Source organism: Coturnix japonica, chromosome 12, assembly GCF_054131305.1.
Source record: "Coturnix japonica strain WE chromosome 12, WE-NBRP24, whole genome shotgun sequence".
Lineage (NCBI taxonomy): Eukaryota > Metazoa > Chordata > Aves > Galliformes > Phasianidae > Coturnix > Coturnix japonica.
The window spans coordinates 5,292,144-5,308,485 of NC_140674.1; the positions used below are offsets into that span (position 1 = coordinate 5,292,144).

At 43.0% G+C, this 16,342-nt stretch overlaps 1 protein-coding gene across 6 annotated transcripts; it reads right to left on the minus strand.

The window, feature by feature from the left end:
- Positions 1-35: 35 nt before the first annotated feature.
- PASK (PAS domain containing serine/threonine kinase) lies at positions 36-16,306 on the minus strand. 6 transcript variants are annotated; one of them, XM_085512774.1, is made up of 17 exons: positions 16,145-16,306; positions 14,503-14,726; positions 13,415-13,585; positions 12,598-12,738; positions 11,927-12,061; positions 10,987-11,280; positions 10,469-10,631; positions 9,346-9,490; positions 7,020-8,245; positions 6,198-6,376; positions 5,343-5,510; positions 4,459-4,584; positions 4,001-4,135; positions 2,454-2,653; positions 1,777-1,910; positions 866-1,012; positions 36-169 (listed from the first exon to the last, which is right to left on the minus strand). In XM_085512774.1, exons 1-17 carry the CDS (start codon positions 16,251-16,253, stop codon positions 69-71), a joined length of 3,798 nt encoding a protein of 1,265 aa, XP_085368900.1. In that variant the 5' UTR covers positions 16,254-16,306; the 3' UTR covers positions 36-68. The 6 variants fall into 6 exon arrangements, with proteins under 6 accessions (XP_085368900.1, XP_015726547.3, XP_015726546.3 ...); XM_015871061.3 differs by having other exon boundaries at positions 134-682; positions 10,532-10,631; XM_015871060.3 differs by having other exon boundaries at positions 134-682.
- Positions 16,307-16,342: the final 36 nt, after the last annotated feature.

Genomic DNA, 16,342 nt, shown 5'->3' on the forward strand with positions numbered 1-16,342 from the left:
CGCAGCCGCCGCAATACAGGGGGAGGGGACCATCAGTTCCAACCCGCTGCTGTGTTGGTGACCCTGCACTAACAGCACAGGCTGCACACAGCCACATCCAGGGCGCAGTTAACCAACAGGACCGTACACGTGGTTATTCTTCTTTTTTTTTTTATCTGAAAGAGTAAAACTACATATAAAAGTAAAATCAGCCAATACAAATATATTCTGAGCTATAAACAATAGAAGAAGACAAAATAAAACCCCAACCCAAATCTCTCCCGGCTTTAAAACCCATTCTAGGTAAGAATAATTACAACCCTGTCAGCTGGACACAGCTTTGACACAGCTGCTGTGAGCCACAAGCAAGGGGCAGACCCTGGGCTGCAGTGTATAAAAGGGTCACAACTTACACTACTGAGTAACCAGGGTTTGCATACGGGAGGAACAAAAGGGACCAGGGTGAGAGCTGCACACCAGGGGCTAAGCAAGGAGACAGGCAGTCAGCGCTGCACTGGCAGGGGCTGCTGCAGGGAGCGGCTGCAGCGACTGCCCAGGCTCCAGCCCTGACCCCTGACGGCTGCAGCTCCTTCCCAGGGGGGATGTGTGCACACACAGCTGGGAGCGCTCAGGCACGGCTCACTGCACACACCGGGAGCTGAGGGGCTGGCTCTGTGTGAACCATTGCTCAATCCATTGCTGTCTAGAAAGAAAGATCAACAGCGAGGGATGAACCGTAGGTCCCACTGGTCAATGGGTCAAGTTCAAAGCACACGTGGTTATCAGAAGATTGCCTTTGGGTAAAAGCACGTTGCTAACCACAGGCAAACCTTGTCTTATAAACCCTCCCCATGGTGGGGGAGAAAAAGCCTTCAGAACATCTCACCTGCCCCAGCAGAGACGTACACCTCTTCCCAGCTGTAATCACCCAGATTCACAGGCTGCTTCAGCCAAGGATCCTCCACCAGCATCTCTAGAGTTGTGCGCTGCTCCGGAGCGGGGTGCAGCAGCCCCACCATCAGATTCATGAGATCTGGGAAGAGACAAACAGCTCAGCCTGGATTTTAGGCATGCTGGGAATGCAAGATATGATTAATATTCAAAAGAACGCAGATCTCAATTACAAATCCTCCCTGCTAATCTCTTGTACCATCCTGTTCTATTGCAGCTCTATTCACAAGCACTTACGTGTGCTCAGCTCCTGGGATGATGGGATTTCCAGGTTGTAAGAAAGAACAGAGAGCAGTTCTGACCCCGAGGACAGAGAAACAAATGCCACAGAGGCAGCCCTAACAAACTGCTTTGGAGCCCAGCACACCTGGTTTCCTATAGCTCAAAGCAGGGCAATGAGTTTTTCCTATGATGTCAAGCTATACAATTCATTAAGAAATCATATCCTAAGAGATGATCATCAAACATCCCCAGAGTGACACACTGTCACTTGACAGTTGGTTCAAGTGAGATAAATCTTGCATTAGAGTTAGACAAGTGCCTCTATTGACTGAACATTATGTCCTATAGTCAGCCTTCCCAGCAGGCCTTGTTCTGCTTTTCTCAAGCATAAACCTCACTGAATTCTGACAAAACAATAGATTGAATCATCTTTGTAAGTGGGAGGACTGGAATTTGAAACTAATAAGACAGGCAGTAAGTAGCTGAATTGCAGGCATAGAGAACTGCAGAGCAGAATTTCTCTGCTTCAGAAAACAGCATTTTAAATCATTGCGTAGGACATTTGGAACTGTTTTCCCCTTTTTTTCTCTGTTCGTATTTTCCTTTAAATGGGAGAAAAGTCACCTTTGGACACAAGGCGAGGAAAATTCAGGACAGCTGCCATGGCCTCTTCCAGCTCACAGAAGGGATTCTCTCCAAATACGAGGGTATAAAGGGTGACACCAAGTGACCACATCTCCAGCTCAGGGCCGCGGTACCTACACAGAGATACACAAGCTTGCATGAGTTCCAAATGCAACAACATAATTGTGTGCTAAGGAATGTAACCATAACCTGAAACTGATAAATATTTAAACAAAACTTGATACAAGCTCTCCAAAAGAGCAGCTTTTAGTTGAGAGGTGGGTATGGAGAATTAGGAAGCTGACGTGCATACTATGAGAGACGAGGGAAGGACACCAAGTCACAGCACAACTCATCCAGGCTGGAAATGACGACTGTAGGCTTGTTTGTGAACTCAGCTCTGTCGCAGGAAAGATGTTGATGTAAACTAACGTATAACATACATAAACTCATCGACAGGCTTAATAAAAATCAACTTAACGTGCATTTCAGCCTCTGCAAATAATTTGTGTCACTGTAGTGCCCTAAGTCTCACTTTGGTTTTCTGTGATTAGATGCTCCAGCAGAGCTCCAAGGACAAAGCGCCCTGCCTGCTTCCATCCAGCCCTGAACACACAGGGTTGGGTTTGTGTGGGGGTGTGATTTACAACAAAAGGGCTTTTCATAGGGTGACATACGGTTTGCCAGACAGCACTTCTGGTGAGCAGTATTCAATTGTCCCGCAGAAGGTGTAGAACAGTCTGCCAGGTTGCAGGTAGGCAGCAGAACCAAAGTCCACTAGTTTAATTGTGAAATCTTCAGCAATGACAATGTTCTCATCCTTGATATCTCTGTGAAGGATGTTTCTACAGTGGAGGTACCCAACAGCTGACACAAGCTGAAAGAGGAAGAGAGAGCGATGTGTTAATTCATACAGATGTCCTTCCAAGTGATGTAAATGGCATCAGAGCTACCACAGCCACATCTTAGGTTGCTTTGACACCGTATAAAGGCACAGATCCTCATTTTGGTAAGCATACACAAAGTCCGGGATGCCTGTCAGCACTGCTGCAGTGGGTGTTGAAATGCTCTTGGGAGAGAGACTTAGAAAAGCTTGCTTTCCTCACACAGATGTGCAGGAAGATGGCATGCTATAATCACACAGTGCTTTGGTTAGAAACATCAGAGCTTATTGTTACAGTCCCGCTGGTTACTTTATTTTTATCCCAGCTCTGTTTGGCTGGTCCTTTCATTTCACTGAAAGAATAACACTGGATGCCTTTAATACTGCAGGATGACAAAGCACTCAGGAGTGAAGTTTAGTATAAATAATATCCTTACTCTTAAACTCCATTCTTCTTGCTGCACGATTCATGCAACAGTGCTATAATTAAGAACAGCATCAGAATTACATCACCTTGTGTGATCAAGACAATCTTGATCCATACCACAACATATCTGAATGACAAAAGCAGAGGGTTGAGAGAATAAAGCTTCTATTCATAATAGAAAGCTCCTTCAGCAAAGCAATAGTGTGCAGGTCCAAGGTAACAAAGCACCCCTATAAACTCAGGAGTGGTACAGGAATGGGGCTCAGCAATCAGAAGCCTAAAGGAAACAGTGCAATTTGTGAGAACACGCTGCACAGTAGACACACAAAGTGCAGTACTAAACCACTGTCTTCCATCAGCATCCCATGTGAGGGGATGGCGGGCACTGCAGTGGCTTACCATGTGCACAGTAATTCCTGCATACTTTGGAGCAGGACATTTGCTCCAAAACACAAGAGCCTGATGACTGCTCTTAGGTTAGGAGCTACACAATAAATAAGGCACAACTCAGCTCTCAGGCAGGCTCCTGTTCAACAGTGAGCTCCTTTGAGTTATTCTGCACTGGCAACTTGTGAGCAGTGTTCTCCTGACACAGAGATGCAATTGCCACGCTAATGGATACCCCATAGGTTGGGGGTGTGTTGCTACAGAAAGGACCAGGAGATGACAGCTCTACTCTGTAGGAAACCCTCATAGGAAGCAAGGTCCCATAAAGGCAAATTTGTGGCAGGTTTCTGAGCGAGTAACATTTCTGTCAGCTGGCAATCTACCCTGCAGAATAACTTAGAAAAGCTCAGTAGGTATAGAGCACGACTGTGATTTAGCCACTACTGCTTTTGAGATAAATAGGATCCTGGTTCTTACCTTAACCATCTCTTCCCTGAATGTAGCAACTGTATATTCCCAGCTCTCACCTGTCTGAATAGATAGCTTGCTAATGGCTCATCCAAATCAGGCTGATTATCAATGAATGTAAAGAGATCCAGACCAGATCCGTGCTTCTCCATCACCAGCTGGAAGAAGCGTTCATTTTCAAACACATCCAGCACCTAATAAAAAACAGTTTGTTATTTGTGTGCGCTTCACCCTCTAATTCCCTTTGTAATTATGATTTGAGTTAAAGAAACAATAACTTCCCTCTGGAGATTTAAGCAAAGTGCATCGTAACTCATTTATAAGTCCCATTTCACTGAGTATAAAATGTTCATTGAAAAGAGGGTAGAACTAGAAAAATCAGAGGAATTCTCTTAATGAGAAACCTAACAACAGAAATCAAGACATCCCTGATTTCCTGAAGAGGAACATAAGGCCTTAAGCAGTTAAAGGAACTATCTGATACAGTTCAAACTGCATTTACTCTGAGTTACTGTACCTTAATGATATTGGGGTGCTGCAGCTTCAACAGGATTGCTATTTCTTGAGTCACTCTCCCCACATCAGGATCATCTACCCAGCAGTCCTCAAGCACCCTCTCCTTCCAGATGAACTTCACAACAGCCTGCACAGAAAACGGCATTTCAGTATTGTTTGCAAGAGCAAAACTTTAAGTGTTTGGTATGTTAACTTCCAAGAAAAATGTTAGTGAATCATTTAACTTCAAGGACAGAAGTAAGCCAGTATGCTTTGCTTATGGCACCTATAAATGTCTTTAAACTAATTTAGTCTGAGACGCCAGTTGACTACTAATAAAATTGAATTCCGAAGGCTCTTAGAGGCCAGCTCTCTTATCATTCACAGCAGGGGTGAGCTTGGGCAAAGAGAAGAAAACAAGCACTTACATTCACACAGAGAAACATTACAGCTTGCTTTGCTTCTCAGCACCCAAAATACTTCTGCTTATAGAGGACCCCATAACTTCAACATGCTTATTGCACAATAAAGAAACCACATGCTTGAGCTGCAACATGCTAAACTTTGGAGCTTGTCATTCTCTTCAGTAAGGTCAGATTAGAACTTGTAACCCTGTTAAGCCTGAAGTAAAGCTCTTTCAAGGAGTTAAAAGGGCTACACGGCCAGTCTCACTCTGCACCTGCTGCCTTGGGTAACATGCATCATTGTTAACATTGATATAATGTGAACACTTTTCAGTCCTGCCTTCACAAGGTTAGTGATCTCATATTTGCATTCAAAAGAAAGTGAAGTCCTGAACTATCAAACAGCAGCTTCTGAAAGCGTTGCTCTGACATTATGTGGACACTAACCTTTCCATTTACATCCTAAATAATTACATTTCAATATTTAAAGGAAACGTTTAACCTCCTGATGATTTTTCTTGCTCCTGGCAGTCCAGACAAAGCCAAAAGATCCTCTGCCAACGAGGCTGAGAGTGTCATAATATTTGGCATACTCTCCCTCACAAGCCCTTAATCTTCCAAGCTCTTCAGCTCTTTGGGAATTCTCAGAGAGTGAAGATGATTTGATGGCCTGGGTACAGATAAAAAAACAAAGAACATTAGCAAGAAGATGATCTGAGCAAGGCACAAAGTAACATTTACCAAAGTAAATACTGATAGGAAACAACACATTTAAATGGAAAGAAATAAAAGGTACTGCTTCAAGCTCTATGTATTTGGCGATTTGTATTTGCCTCAGTAACCTCTACATAAACTATGTATCTATATAAAAGATACTTAATTACCCGTGTTTACCAGGCTTTCTGATAAGGCATCTGTTTAGTTCCATGGATTTCTCTCTTAACAGATATCAGGAGAGAACAAATTCAAGGCACGTCCTCTTAATACCTCAATAAAATCTATAGCAAAGAAACACCATGGGCCTTCCTACCTGTAACTGCAGGATCACATTGATTTTAAAACTAATCTCACCACGCTGATGTAAACATCGATTGTAGGTGTACTTAAACCAGCCTGAGAATAAATTTAACATCAGGTGCTGCTACTCATCAGGCTGGAAAGATAACTACGCTAAGCCAAACACACACAGCCAGAAATGTTGTAAATAACATGTTGTTTTCATAGGACTAATGGATTTTTTTTAATATATAGAAAGAGGAAAACCAGGAAAAAGCAATACATCCATCCTGCCCTAATGATATTTGAACTTCTCAACTTTAGCTTCAGCTCAGTGTCATGAAATGGCCAGGTTTCTTACTTCTCCGAGACTCTGTGTGGAAAGATCTAGATCAGACTGGGTCGAGCTTGCTAGACTGGAAAGCAAAAGCTGAGTCTTCGCCACTGCTTCTTTCTGGATCTGCAGGTCTTTCACTACCCAGACACAGAAAAGCACAGCAGGGTCCTGCAGCTCCACGCGTTTTACTTCAAAGAATATGCCTATAGAAACAAGGAGGTTAAAATGGTGGTATCAAAAGTTAGAATCAAAGAAGCTTAGGATGAAATTCTGAATTCTTAAATTGAATTTCTCCATTTTCTTTGTTACTTTTGGGAGAACACCTGCTTAGGAAGGAATCACCAAGGACAAAAGCACAGCTATTTAGAGATATGTAGGGGGTTACCTCCACAGCATCCCATTCCACTCTTTGGCAGAAATTTTCATCAGTGTCCAATTGGGATTGTTCATTTCTTATTGTTATTCCAAATGACATTAAAATTCCAGTTTTTATACAAGCACTAAGTGCTGCTGAATGAGTAAATGAAGCACACTTCATTATATATATATATATACACATACACACATATGTATATTTCCAAAGGAATTTAGATTTTCTGTTCAAAATCAGTTATCAGTGTTTAAGAATATTTCTGACAGTTCAGTCAGTCTGAGTCTCACAGCAATCACCTGCTATTCACCAGAGCTCTCCACACAGACTCAAATACTAGACATCCTTTTAGAAGCTACAGCTTCCTTCTTCATTGCAGGCTTCTAAGCCAGAGCTGGTTGCCTTCAACAAAGATGTGGGATGAGGACAGTGTCCCAGTAAGAGTTCTGGGAAGAGGAGAGACAGGTGCAACTTACTTAATTGTGAACCATCTCTGTGAGTGCAGCTCCCACTGTAGCTGCCTTCCAGAATCTCTGTGCTGAAAGGAGCTGCATGATTTGGTCTTCCTTCTTGTTTCACAGGGGTAGATGTTACTTTTATTTCCATGCTTTCCTGCCCATGCAACTGACAGTCTTCTTCAGGATTTCCTTTACTTTTCAATATGTTTCTGTTGACATTATCCCCCACAGCCTCTGTAAGAGTTTCAGACTTCTCAATAAATACTTTGGAGGATTGTTCAGGGTTTTCCAAATGCTTTTGTGAAGGCAGACACCCAGAACCACCTCTTATGGCAACGCCATTTAACAGCTGCTCCGCTGAAGAAGCACCACTCTGAGTTAACATACTGTCTGCAGCTGAGCTCACTGTATTAGAAAAGACACCAATGTTCAGATCCAGTTCCTTGAGATCAGAGCAAATACAGTTCAGCTCAGTGTCAGTTTGTTTCACAGTCCTGAAGGTTGGGGCAGCTCTCAAAGCAGAACCAGCGCAACACATTGTATTTCCTGAGCAGACATGGATACTATTTGTTCCATTTGCAACGAAACGTGCATCTTCTAGCAAGCTGCTTTCAGCAACAGCGTGCTCAAGACTGGAATGTTTTCCATCACACATGAAGCTAGTTTTTGTCAACTGTCCTCTAACCACATGACTCTGAAATTCTTGTGCACGGCCTAGTGCTGTCCCAGGTTGTGGTTCATTTGTCTTTGGTGTTCCAGGTGAGTTACAATGAAAACAAGAAGGTGGCTTACTCACTCCATTGGATGCAGTATCTAGCTCATCTGCTGGGCTAGAAGAAATGTTTGCTGAAGAAGATTGTCCCTGAGCACTGGTGGAGTGCTGATCCTTCAGCATTTCATATGGCAACCTAGAGACCTGCTGACAATTTAATTCTTTTGGGTCTTGATGATGAATGTGTAATTCATTAAGCAAGAAAACATTCTCGCTGGCATTCCCAGTCTCAGAGGTACCAGATGCAGCACTGTGGTCACTTCTTAATGGTGTCTTTATGTTCTGATCTAAATCCAGCTGCTCTGAAGCAGATGACAGAGGAGATACCCATGCAGGGTGCGTTTCTGGAGGATTACATGATCCTGCATTTTCCATCACTCCGCAGTGTTCCAGTGCTCTGATTCTGTCAGGCTGGGTTTCACAAGGCTCTCCACAGTGGGCTGACAGCCCATCAGCCACAACATTGTCTTCACTGCAAGGATTCCAAGTTATTAGTGATATCATGATGACAAATAGATAAAATAGTCACTTACATCCTACCCACTCTTCCATTAGTATGTCCATTACTTAAAGCCTGACCCATTTTTTAAAGATTAGTTTTAATTTAAAAGAGAAAGGCAAAGAAGCTCTTTGTCATAACAAATCCCATTTCCACCAGATTAGGATAGGTACACTTGATCTTTACTTGGGGATTAATCCTTTCTCTAGACTAATTTCCAAATGTATTCCTTAGGTCAAAACAAAAAGCCAGCACATGGCTGCACACGTCAGGTCCTGAGGACAGAAGATCCCTGTGGTGCTTCCAGCCATTTTAACCATGGTTCACTGAAGCTCAAGGCACAAAGTATTTTATAAATATTTATATCAGCAAAGATGCAGAATAGAAAAACCACCCATGTAGTAAAGCAACCATAACCCATCTGTGATAGAGACATAAAGGACAGCACAAGGAAGCTAACAGATTATCAACCTGTTTAAAAAGGGGCGAGAACTGTGCTGAATCATTACATTAAATGTACATTAAAAAGGCAGCAAATGACTTTTGAGCATTGGAATTGTTGATGTGGAAGGTTTAAAACTTCTCTTAAGCAAAACTGTGTGCATCATACAGACAGAGCCTTGCACAGAAGTCCTAACATTGTCAAAGGAAAGACCTAGAAAAATGCAATAAAGATGTCTGCTCTCTAGAAACACAGTCTCATGCTTTAATGGGCAGCCTGACAGCTACACCAAACTCCAGAAGAAATAATGTTTAGATCCCATTCCAGGTAACCCAGCCTCAGTGCAACACCAGCTAGTTGATACCACGGATGGAAATAACCATCCATTGTTTCATATCTAGCAATATAGGGCATAATTACCTTTGATGGCCTGTGATTAAACACTTGGTACCCATTAGGGGCTGAATTCCAAAACTTTATCAGTACAACATACAGATCTCAATGAAAATCTGAGGTAAGCAAAGCTCAGCCTGACTTGCAAACAGTTCTCAGAATCTCAGATTTTTGCTTGTAGTTATCACTCCAGTTCTTGCTGTTTTCAAAGTGAAATGATGGTCCATAAGATGCCTACCGAGTTGAAAGTATGGCTGCTACTTCAGGAGATGAGGGAATAGATAAGAAGCTGCTCCCATTCTGCTTTGTCTCACCATGTAGCAGCCTGGCTTCTCTGTGTCTGCTCTCCAATTTCTGCTCTTCATCTCTTGACAGCAGGTTGCCTAAAGATGCAGACAAAAAGTTGCCACCCATAACAGACAAGAAATAAAACCATAGCAATACAGCCTTTTGTTTTTATGCTTCAGTAGCTATGGTGACTTAAAAAAAACAACTTTAAACTGCACAGGTCCCTAAGGAATTGAGTATAGAAGAGTCAATTCAGGTAAGGCAGTCGAGCATTTTAGTCAAGTTTGGACTGAGAAATCATCCTATCCAGGAACCAACGTGTTTCAAGGCTCTAAATTCACCTTCCTTGCACAGGTATTAGAGAAGAAAAAGAAAGAAGGGCCTAAACACACACATGCTTCCCAATTCAAACATTCAAAATGAAAAGGTTTATAACTCACTGAAGTTGCAGGATGAAAAAGAAATAGTCCAAGCGTGTCTAAGTGAAAGATTAAGGTAAGAACTTCCTTCCTCAGTGACAGGAGGTCAAAAGAGAAAAACAGTCACAAGAGAAAGTAAACCAGGTACCGCTGCTGCAGAAGGTAATGAGTGAACAACCCTGGATTAGAACCTGGAACAATCGCAGCTCTTCATAAAGGCTCAGTGTCAAAATAGTCTCCTCAGCAAAAAAAAAAAAAAAAATGACTTCCAGATTAGAAGCACGGCTTCACCAAATAGTTACTTAGGAATCTGCACACTGCTACCAACTCTTCTTTGTTCCAGTACCAGCTGTGCATTGGCTCCAATGCTGCTGCAGATTTTTAAGGTGGGGGGAAAAAAAAGAAAATAAAAAGACAGAGGAGAAAGAAACATTCAGTACATACAAAGCATTCTCTATTAACAGAACAATTTCTGCCTTGGATATTCAGTTTCATCTCAGCAACAGAGAGAGAAGCAAAACCTTACATAACAATTCTGTTCACCTTGGGTTATGGCAGAAATCCAGCTTAAGAAGCGCATACAGGTAAAATGCTTCTACAAAGCACATTCCTATTTTCATATGAAAAAAAATCTCTCTCCTCTACTGATTTTACCTTTGCTACGGCAACCAGAACCAGTTGTATGGCAGGCATAAATGTCTTCAAAGGAGCACTCACTTTCTGTCCCCAGAGAGTCATCAAGAGGGAGTAATGGCAAGGAGCAGTCATTGCTTCTCTCCATGTTGTTATAGAAACCAGGGATCAGGAACGTTATGTTCTAAAACACAGAATGAAACCTTACAAAGCTAAAGAGGCTCTCACAGACTTGGGGCAAATGCTAGCAGTAACTGTAGACCTGATTCTCATGGACAGCCATGCAAACACAGTCCACATCACTGGTGGAGAATGTGTAATTGTACAGATTGCTTTGGGCTCCAGCCAGCTCTTCTATGAGGCAAGATTTAAATACAGCAGGATAATTTCTGTACCATCCCACGTGTCCCTTGCTCAACACATGCGTGCAGCTTTGTGACAGACAGAAATAGTACAAAAGATGACCTTAAAACTCTAATGGATTCACTGCCAGACACAGCACTCATTTGATCAGTGGACCATTAATATTACCATCTTACCTTTCCCAGGAGTTCTTTCTTCTCATAGCCAAACAGTGTTAAAGCAAAACTATCCTTGATGCACTGGATGGTTCCATCTGAGTGTACAGTAATAAGGCCGCTGATGGTAGAGAAAACTTCAACTGCAGCAGTGTAATGATAGTCTGGGAAAGAGATTTCTCTTCCTGTCTGTAGAGCACCATTGTTCTGTGATGCCACTTGGTCCTCCTCCAGAAGGCTAACTTGTAGTTTTAAAGTAAGAGGAAACACATTACCCTCTCTGGATCGACCTACAGCTCTCTGAACCTTCAGGTTCTAGATTAGAGGGGAGAGGAAAAAAAACAAACAAACAGAAAAACCCTAATTAATTCAATGTTCACAGGAAAAAGGAGCAGAAAAATAAAAGCAAACAGATCCAGTGAATATCAAAATGAACAAAGTCTGATTTTCTAAGGATGTGGAAGCCTGAGATGAACTCCTGCAGCATAAATATCCTGACAGCAAAGAGCAGGAAAGTCCATGCTGCAGCTTTTCAGCAAATGAGGCATTACTAAGGCCTCTTTCAATTATCCAGTTGCCTGTTTTCATGACATTTGCAAGACCTGGATATTCTTTAGATTCTTACCCCTCAGACAGACATGTTTGAAATTGGCTTAAGAATTTGTAGGAATATCAGGGAGCTGACTCAGATAGCATGTTCTCTTAAAAGCCAGCCTTCTGATGGATTGCAGACATCATCTTTCACCGAGATAGACTGTACAGTGACAGATCGGGGACTGGACTCATTCCTAGATCAAAAATACCCTGTTGACAGCTCCATAAATAAGCATTATGCCCTTTTCACAGAATTTGTGCTTCTCTCTAAAAAGGCTTTTATCTGTTACATAAGGATGGAAACCACATGCACCTGCAACCCAGAAGGAAAGGACAGGGAAGAAAGCGGTTGGCACTTATAGTATACCTTTGGGATTTTTTTGCCTAGAAGAGGGATCTGCACAGCAGGAATCAGGTCCTTTATGTGGAGTCCAACTACTTCTTCCAGTGTCGGGTAGCCATGGAGATGGGCAAAAAGAAGGTCACATGATGTAACACCTCCCTTGACAAGAAAATATACAGCATTGTTTTAAGTCAGCATTTTAGTCACAGTCCACTCAAACCTTTAACAGTTTCTGCAAGCATCTTATCAAACAGCAGGTCTCATTCTGCTGTCCCTTCAGGAATACAACTAACTCAGTATAAAAGCAGGCAAGGCATAATGCAATGCTCCGACATTAGCATGTCACAGAAGCAAGCAGGGAAGGCCAGGATTCCTCATGGAACTTCCCCTCAGCAAGGAGATCCCCTCACAAGGGTATCCCTGTGGTCAGTATCAACCACCTGCCAAACCACCACAAGTCAAGTCTAAGACTGTCATGGAGGAGGGTTGGGGGATTATGACTTGTTGAATGTCAAGGTGAGACTCATGGGAAAAACGGGCACAGATCCTGCCCATCCAGTCCCAAGTTCAAGCAGTGCTACGCACACACTTTGTGTTCACAAGTAATGATGGGCTCACCAGTTCTCAGCCATGTTTAATTTGCACACAAACTGTCAGAAACTGCTGTCTCATTTGATCATTAGGAAAACACTCACATCAGCCCTGAAGGAAACAAAAGCTGAAAGTCTTTCCACTGGCTCCAGCAGAACCACACAGCGCTGGTTGTCCTTGATTCTTATTCGCCTCAGCCACACTGAGACAGGGATCTTCTCTTTGAGATGGTTGATAACATCCACCTTTTCACAGGATTTAGAGATGCAGTTAAAATTTGCTAAGACTGTGATTACATTGTAAGACTTTGAACAAGAGTAAGATGTCTGTCCCTTGCTGTTAGAAAAACTTATTTATTGACAGCTTATTTGTTTCTATTGGGAGAAACACCTTTAATATAGAATTGATAAGGACTGCAATTAATTCCCTGTTGTTGTTTTTGTTTCTTCTCTCACAGCCTCATGAAGACTCAAAAGAATTTCAATCATCATAATAAACGTGTTGATCAAAAACATTCTTTTCAATGAAAAGAGCATTTCAGAGGTGCCCCACAATGCTAGCAAATACTCCACATTAGTAATATAGTTCTTACTTTCAGCTGCAAGAGCAGCAGCTTAATTTCTTATGGGAGAAGATCAAATGTCCTTGAAGCTCTGATTTGGTCAAGTCATCATGACTATACCTGTTAGCAGCTGGAAAGCTCATGCACGTGCCTTTCAAATCATCTTTTACCCTTTAAACACCCATGTCTGCAAACTTTTAAACAGAACAGCCTGACAGATGGCTTAGTTACTGAATGCCCACTAAGTTCACTACATCAGGAAATTATACTCAAACTGACAAAAAAAACACACCAAAACCACCCTAAACCCCACAAATATTATATACAGCGAGGGATATTTACTCAAACATTTCACATACCACTGTTCCTGAAACCATTGGTGAACATTCATCAGTTTCTAAATACTCATCATCCACAGCTTCCCATGTCTCTTGGTTGCATTTGGATACGAAGTGGGACAGCTTTTGACCAATGAGCTCCTGACTGCTGCACCCAAGCAGCTTGCAAGCTTTGTCATTAGCCACTAGAATCTAGAAAAGAAGAAAGGAAACAAAGAATAAAAGCTCAAAGTTTCATTTATAGATGATCAACTCCTTAGGTTGTTATTTTAGTATCTTATAATGACACTTCCTTCCATTGGAAATGCAGCAGTCCTTTCAAACTGAAGTCTTGGAAAACTATTCACTTCAGCTCCTTATTCTAAGACATCCATTGCCCAAGTGTCTTCTTGGTGGAGAGTGTTTGAAATATGGCTTTCCTTTTAGGTTTCCTGCTCACTTTTAACTACCTAACTCCTCCACCCTTGTGAATTATACCCACAGAGGCAAAGCTACAAAGTTGTGCTTGCAAGCAAAGCTGAGGCAGGCCATAGAGTTTTATCCACTCCTAAAGGCATGCAGCAATCACATAAATCATTGCCATGCTTAAGCCCCTGTTAAAGATGAAGTTAAGATCAAGTCTCTTTAGTATGGGAAATCTCAAACTGTCAGCTCCAGCTATAAGTGCCTCAGCTCTTTACAGCTGTTGGCCTTTAGTTTTATACTCTGGTCTCTGTCAGGACAGAAACAGAGAAATCTCCATCTCCCAGTGCAAAAAGCATGTTAAGCGGGGAAGATGGAGATGTCATGCTGCCATAAAATTACCCCTGGGCTGCTATTTTCTAGACAAAATGCCTGAAGCACGTTCAGCTTTTCCTTTCTTCCCTTATGCTACACTGTAGCTGCATTCTTCATCAGTCCCTTTCCATCTGAAATAATTGCTTCTAATTGGTTATGTAAAATTCGCCAACTACAACGTGCAATAAAAAAAAATACACGCATTGCTAGTCTTCAGAAAATTACTAAGCAAATTATAAAACACCGTCACGACACTCCAATTGCCTAAAGATACAAGTATAACATATCATCAGTTACACGTGCTACAGTTTAGTAATCACAGCTGCAAATACCTCTGTTGTGGTGACATCCACAGTGAAGATGGCCTGGTTGGGATTGCGGGTCAGGAAGTGCTGGCTGGATTCCTCCAGGGCTTGGGCATGCACAGAAGAGCAAGAAGAACTTCCAATAGATATGGAAACAGAAGAGTCCCTTTGAGTCCAAGAGTTGCCAGTTTTGCTGGCACAAACATTATGAGCTGCCAGTGAATGAAGGCAGTAAGAGCTCCATTTCTCCCCTGTGAGAACAAACAGATCAGCTGTGTTCTTATAATAGTTTACGACAGGAGAAATTAATGAAAAATCAGTTTTCTGATTGTCAAGTAATTACACCCTAAAATACACACTTCTATACTTTAAGAAAATACAAGGAAATAAAACTGATGAAACTAAAGACAACAGAAACAATTGCAATAATAAACATTTTTGAGTCACAACCATTGGGATAATTAAACTCCATCTGTAGGTTAGAAGATAAACTATCAGGGTGCAAATAACTCAACCAGACGATTCAAGCTGTTCTTCTGCTTAAGTCACGTGAGTTTAAAAGGCTTTGAATGATCTCTAGTTAAAATTGGAACTATTATTAAATATAATTGCAGTTAGTCAGAAGCCAGTTAATTAACTACACACAAGACGTGACATTGAAATACCAGAGCCCACACCAATACTTGATGTCACACAATAGCAAGTGATTGTACTGAGATTTCCAGAAGTTCTGAGTGTAATGAACGCTCCTGTGGGAGGTCACATCAGCAACCAAATTACAGAACTACAGAATTATCAAGGTTGGAAAAGACCTAGAAGATCATCTAGTCCAACCATTACCAATACCAACGCTTCACTTCCACACGGTCACCTGCTGGCCGCCCTATTGAGCTCCCATTGGCCTCCTTGGCAGGCTACAGGCTCATGTTCATCCGACAGCCAGCTAATCTTTATGCTGTTGATACCAGTGTGAGGGAGGGATGGAGGAAAGGCCCTAAGGTTCCCCATCGCTGCCGCTGACAGCCCGGGAACACACACACAGAATCACAGAATGACCCGGGTTGGAAGGGACCTCAAGGATCATGTAGTTCCAACCCCCTGCCTGGCAGGGCCACCAAACATACACCTTTACTAGATCAGGTTGCCCAGGGCCCCGTCCAACCTGGTCTTGAACACCTCCAAGGACGGGGCATCCACAACCTCCCTGGGCAGCCTGTTCCAGGGCCTAACCACTCTCCTAGTGAAGAACTTCCCCCTAACATCCAACCTAAATCTTCCCTCTTTTAACTTAAAACCATTTCCCCGTGTCCTGCTATTGTCAGCCCTTTCCAAGAGTTTACTCCCCTCCTGGGAGTAAGTTCCCTTCAGGTACTGAAAGGCTGCAATGAGGTCACCCCGCAACCTTCTCTTCTCCAGGCTGAACAAACCCAACTCCCTCAGCCTGTCCTCATAGGGGAGGTGCTCCAGCCCCCTGATCATCTTCCTGTCCCTCCTCTGGACCCTTTCCAAAATCTCCATATCTTTTTTGTACTGAAGGCTCCACACCTGGACACAGTACAACAGATGGGGCCTCACAAGAGCAGAGTAGAGAGGGACAATCCCCTCCCTATCCGTGCTGACCGCCCCTCTCCCGATGGAGCCCAGGCTCCCATTTGCTGGCAGTGCTCACCGCGCAGCGCTGCTCCCCGTCGGCACAGCCCGGCCAGGCGGCTCGTCCCGCCGCCCCACAGGCAGGAGCCGCTCGGCTGCCCCGTGACCGTGTTATCGCTGCCGGCCATGGCCGCACCGACACAGCAGCACAACCGGCTGCTCACAGCCCCCACCTCAGGCTGAGGGGGGCGGAGCAGAGCCGTCCCGCTGCCCAATA

Bases quoted from the DNA above. Each gene is read 5' to 3' on its own strand.
- PASK (XM_015871060.3), bottom strand. From the start codon at position 16,253: ATGGCCGGCAGCGATAACACGGTCACGGGGCAGCCGAGCGGCTCCTGC. The intron at 14,727-16,144 runs GTGAGCACTGCC...TTGTTCTCACAG, and splicing joins ACGGGGAGCAGCGCTGCGCG to GGGAGAAATGGAGCTCTTAC. The intron at 2,654-4,000 runs GTGAGAGCTGGG...TTCCTCTTTCAG, and splicing joins CAAGCTATCTATTCAGACAG to CTTGTGTCAGCTGTTGGGTA.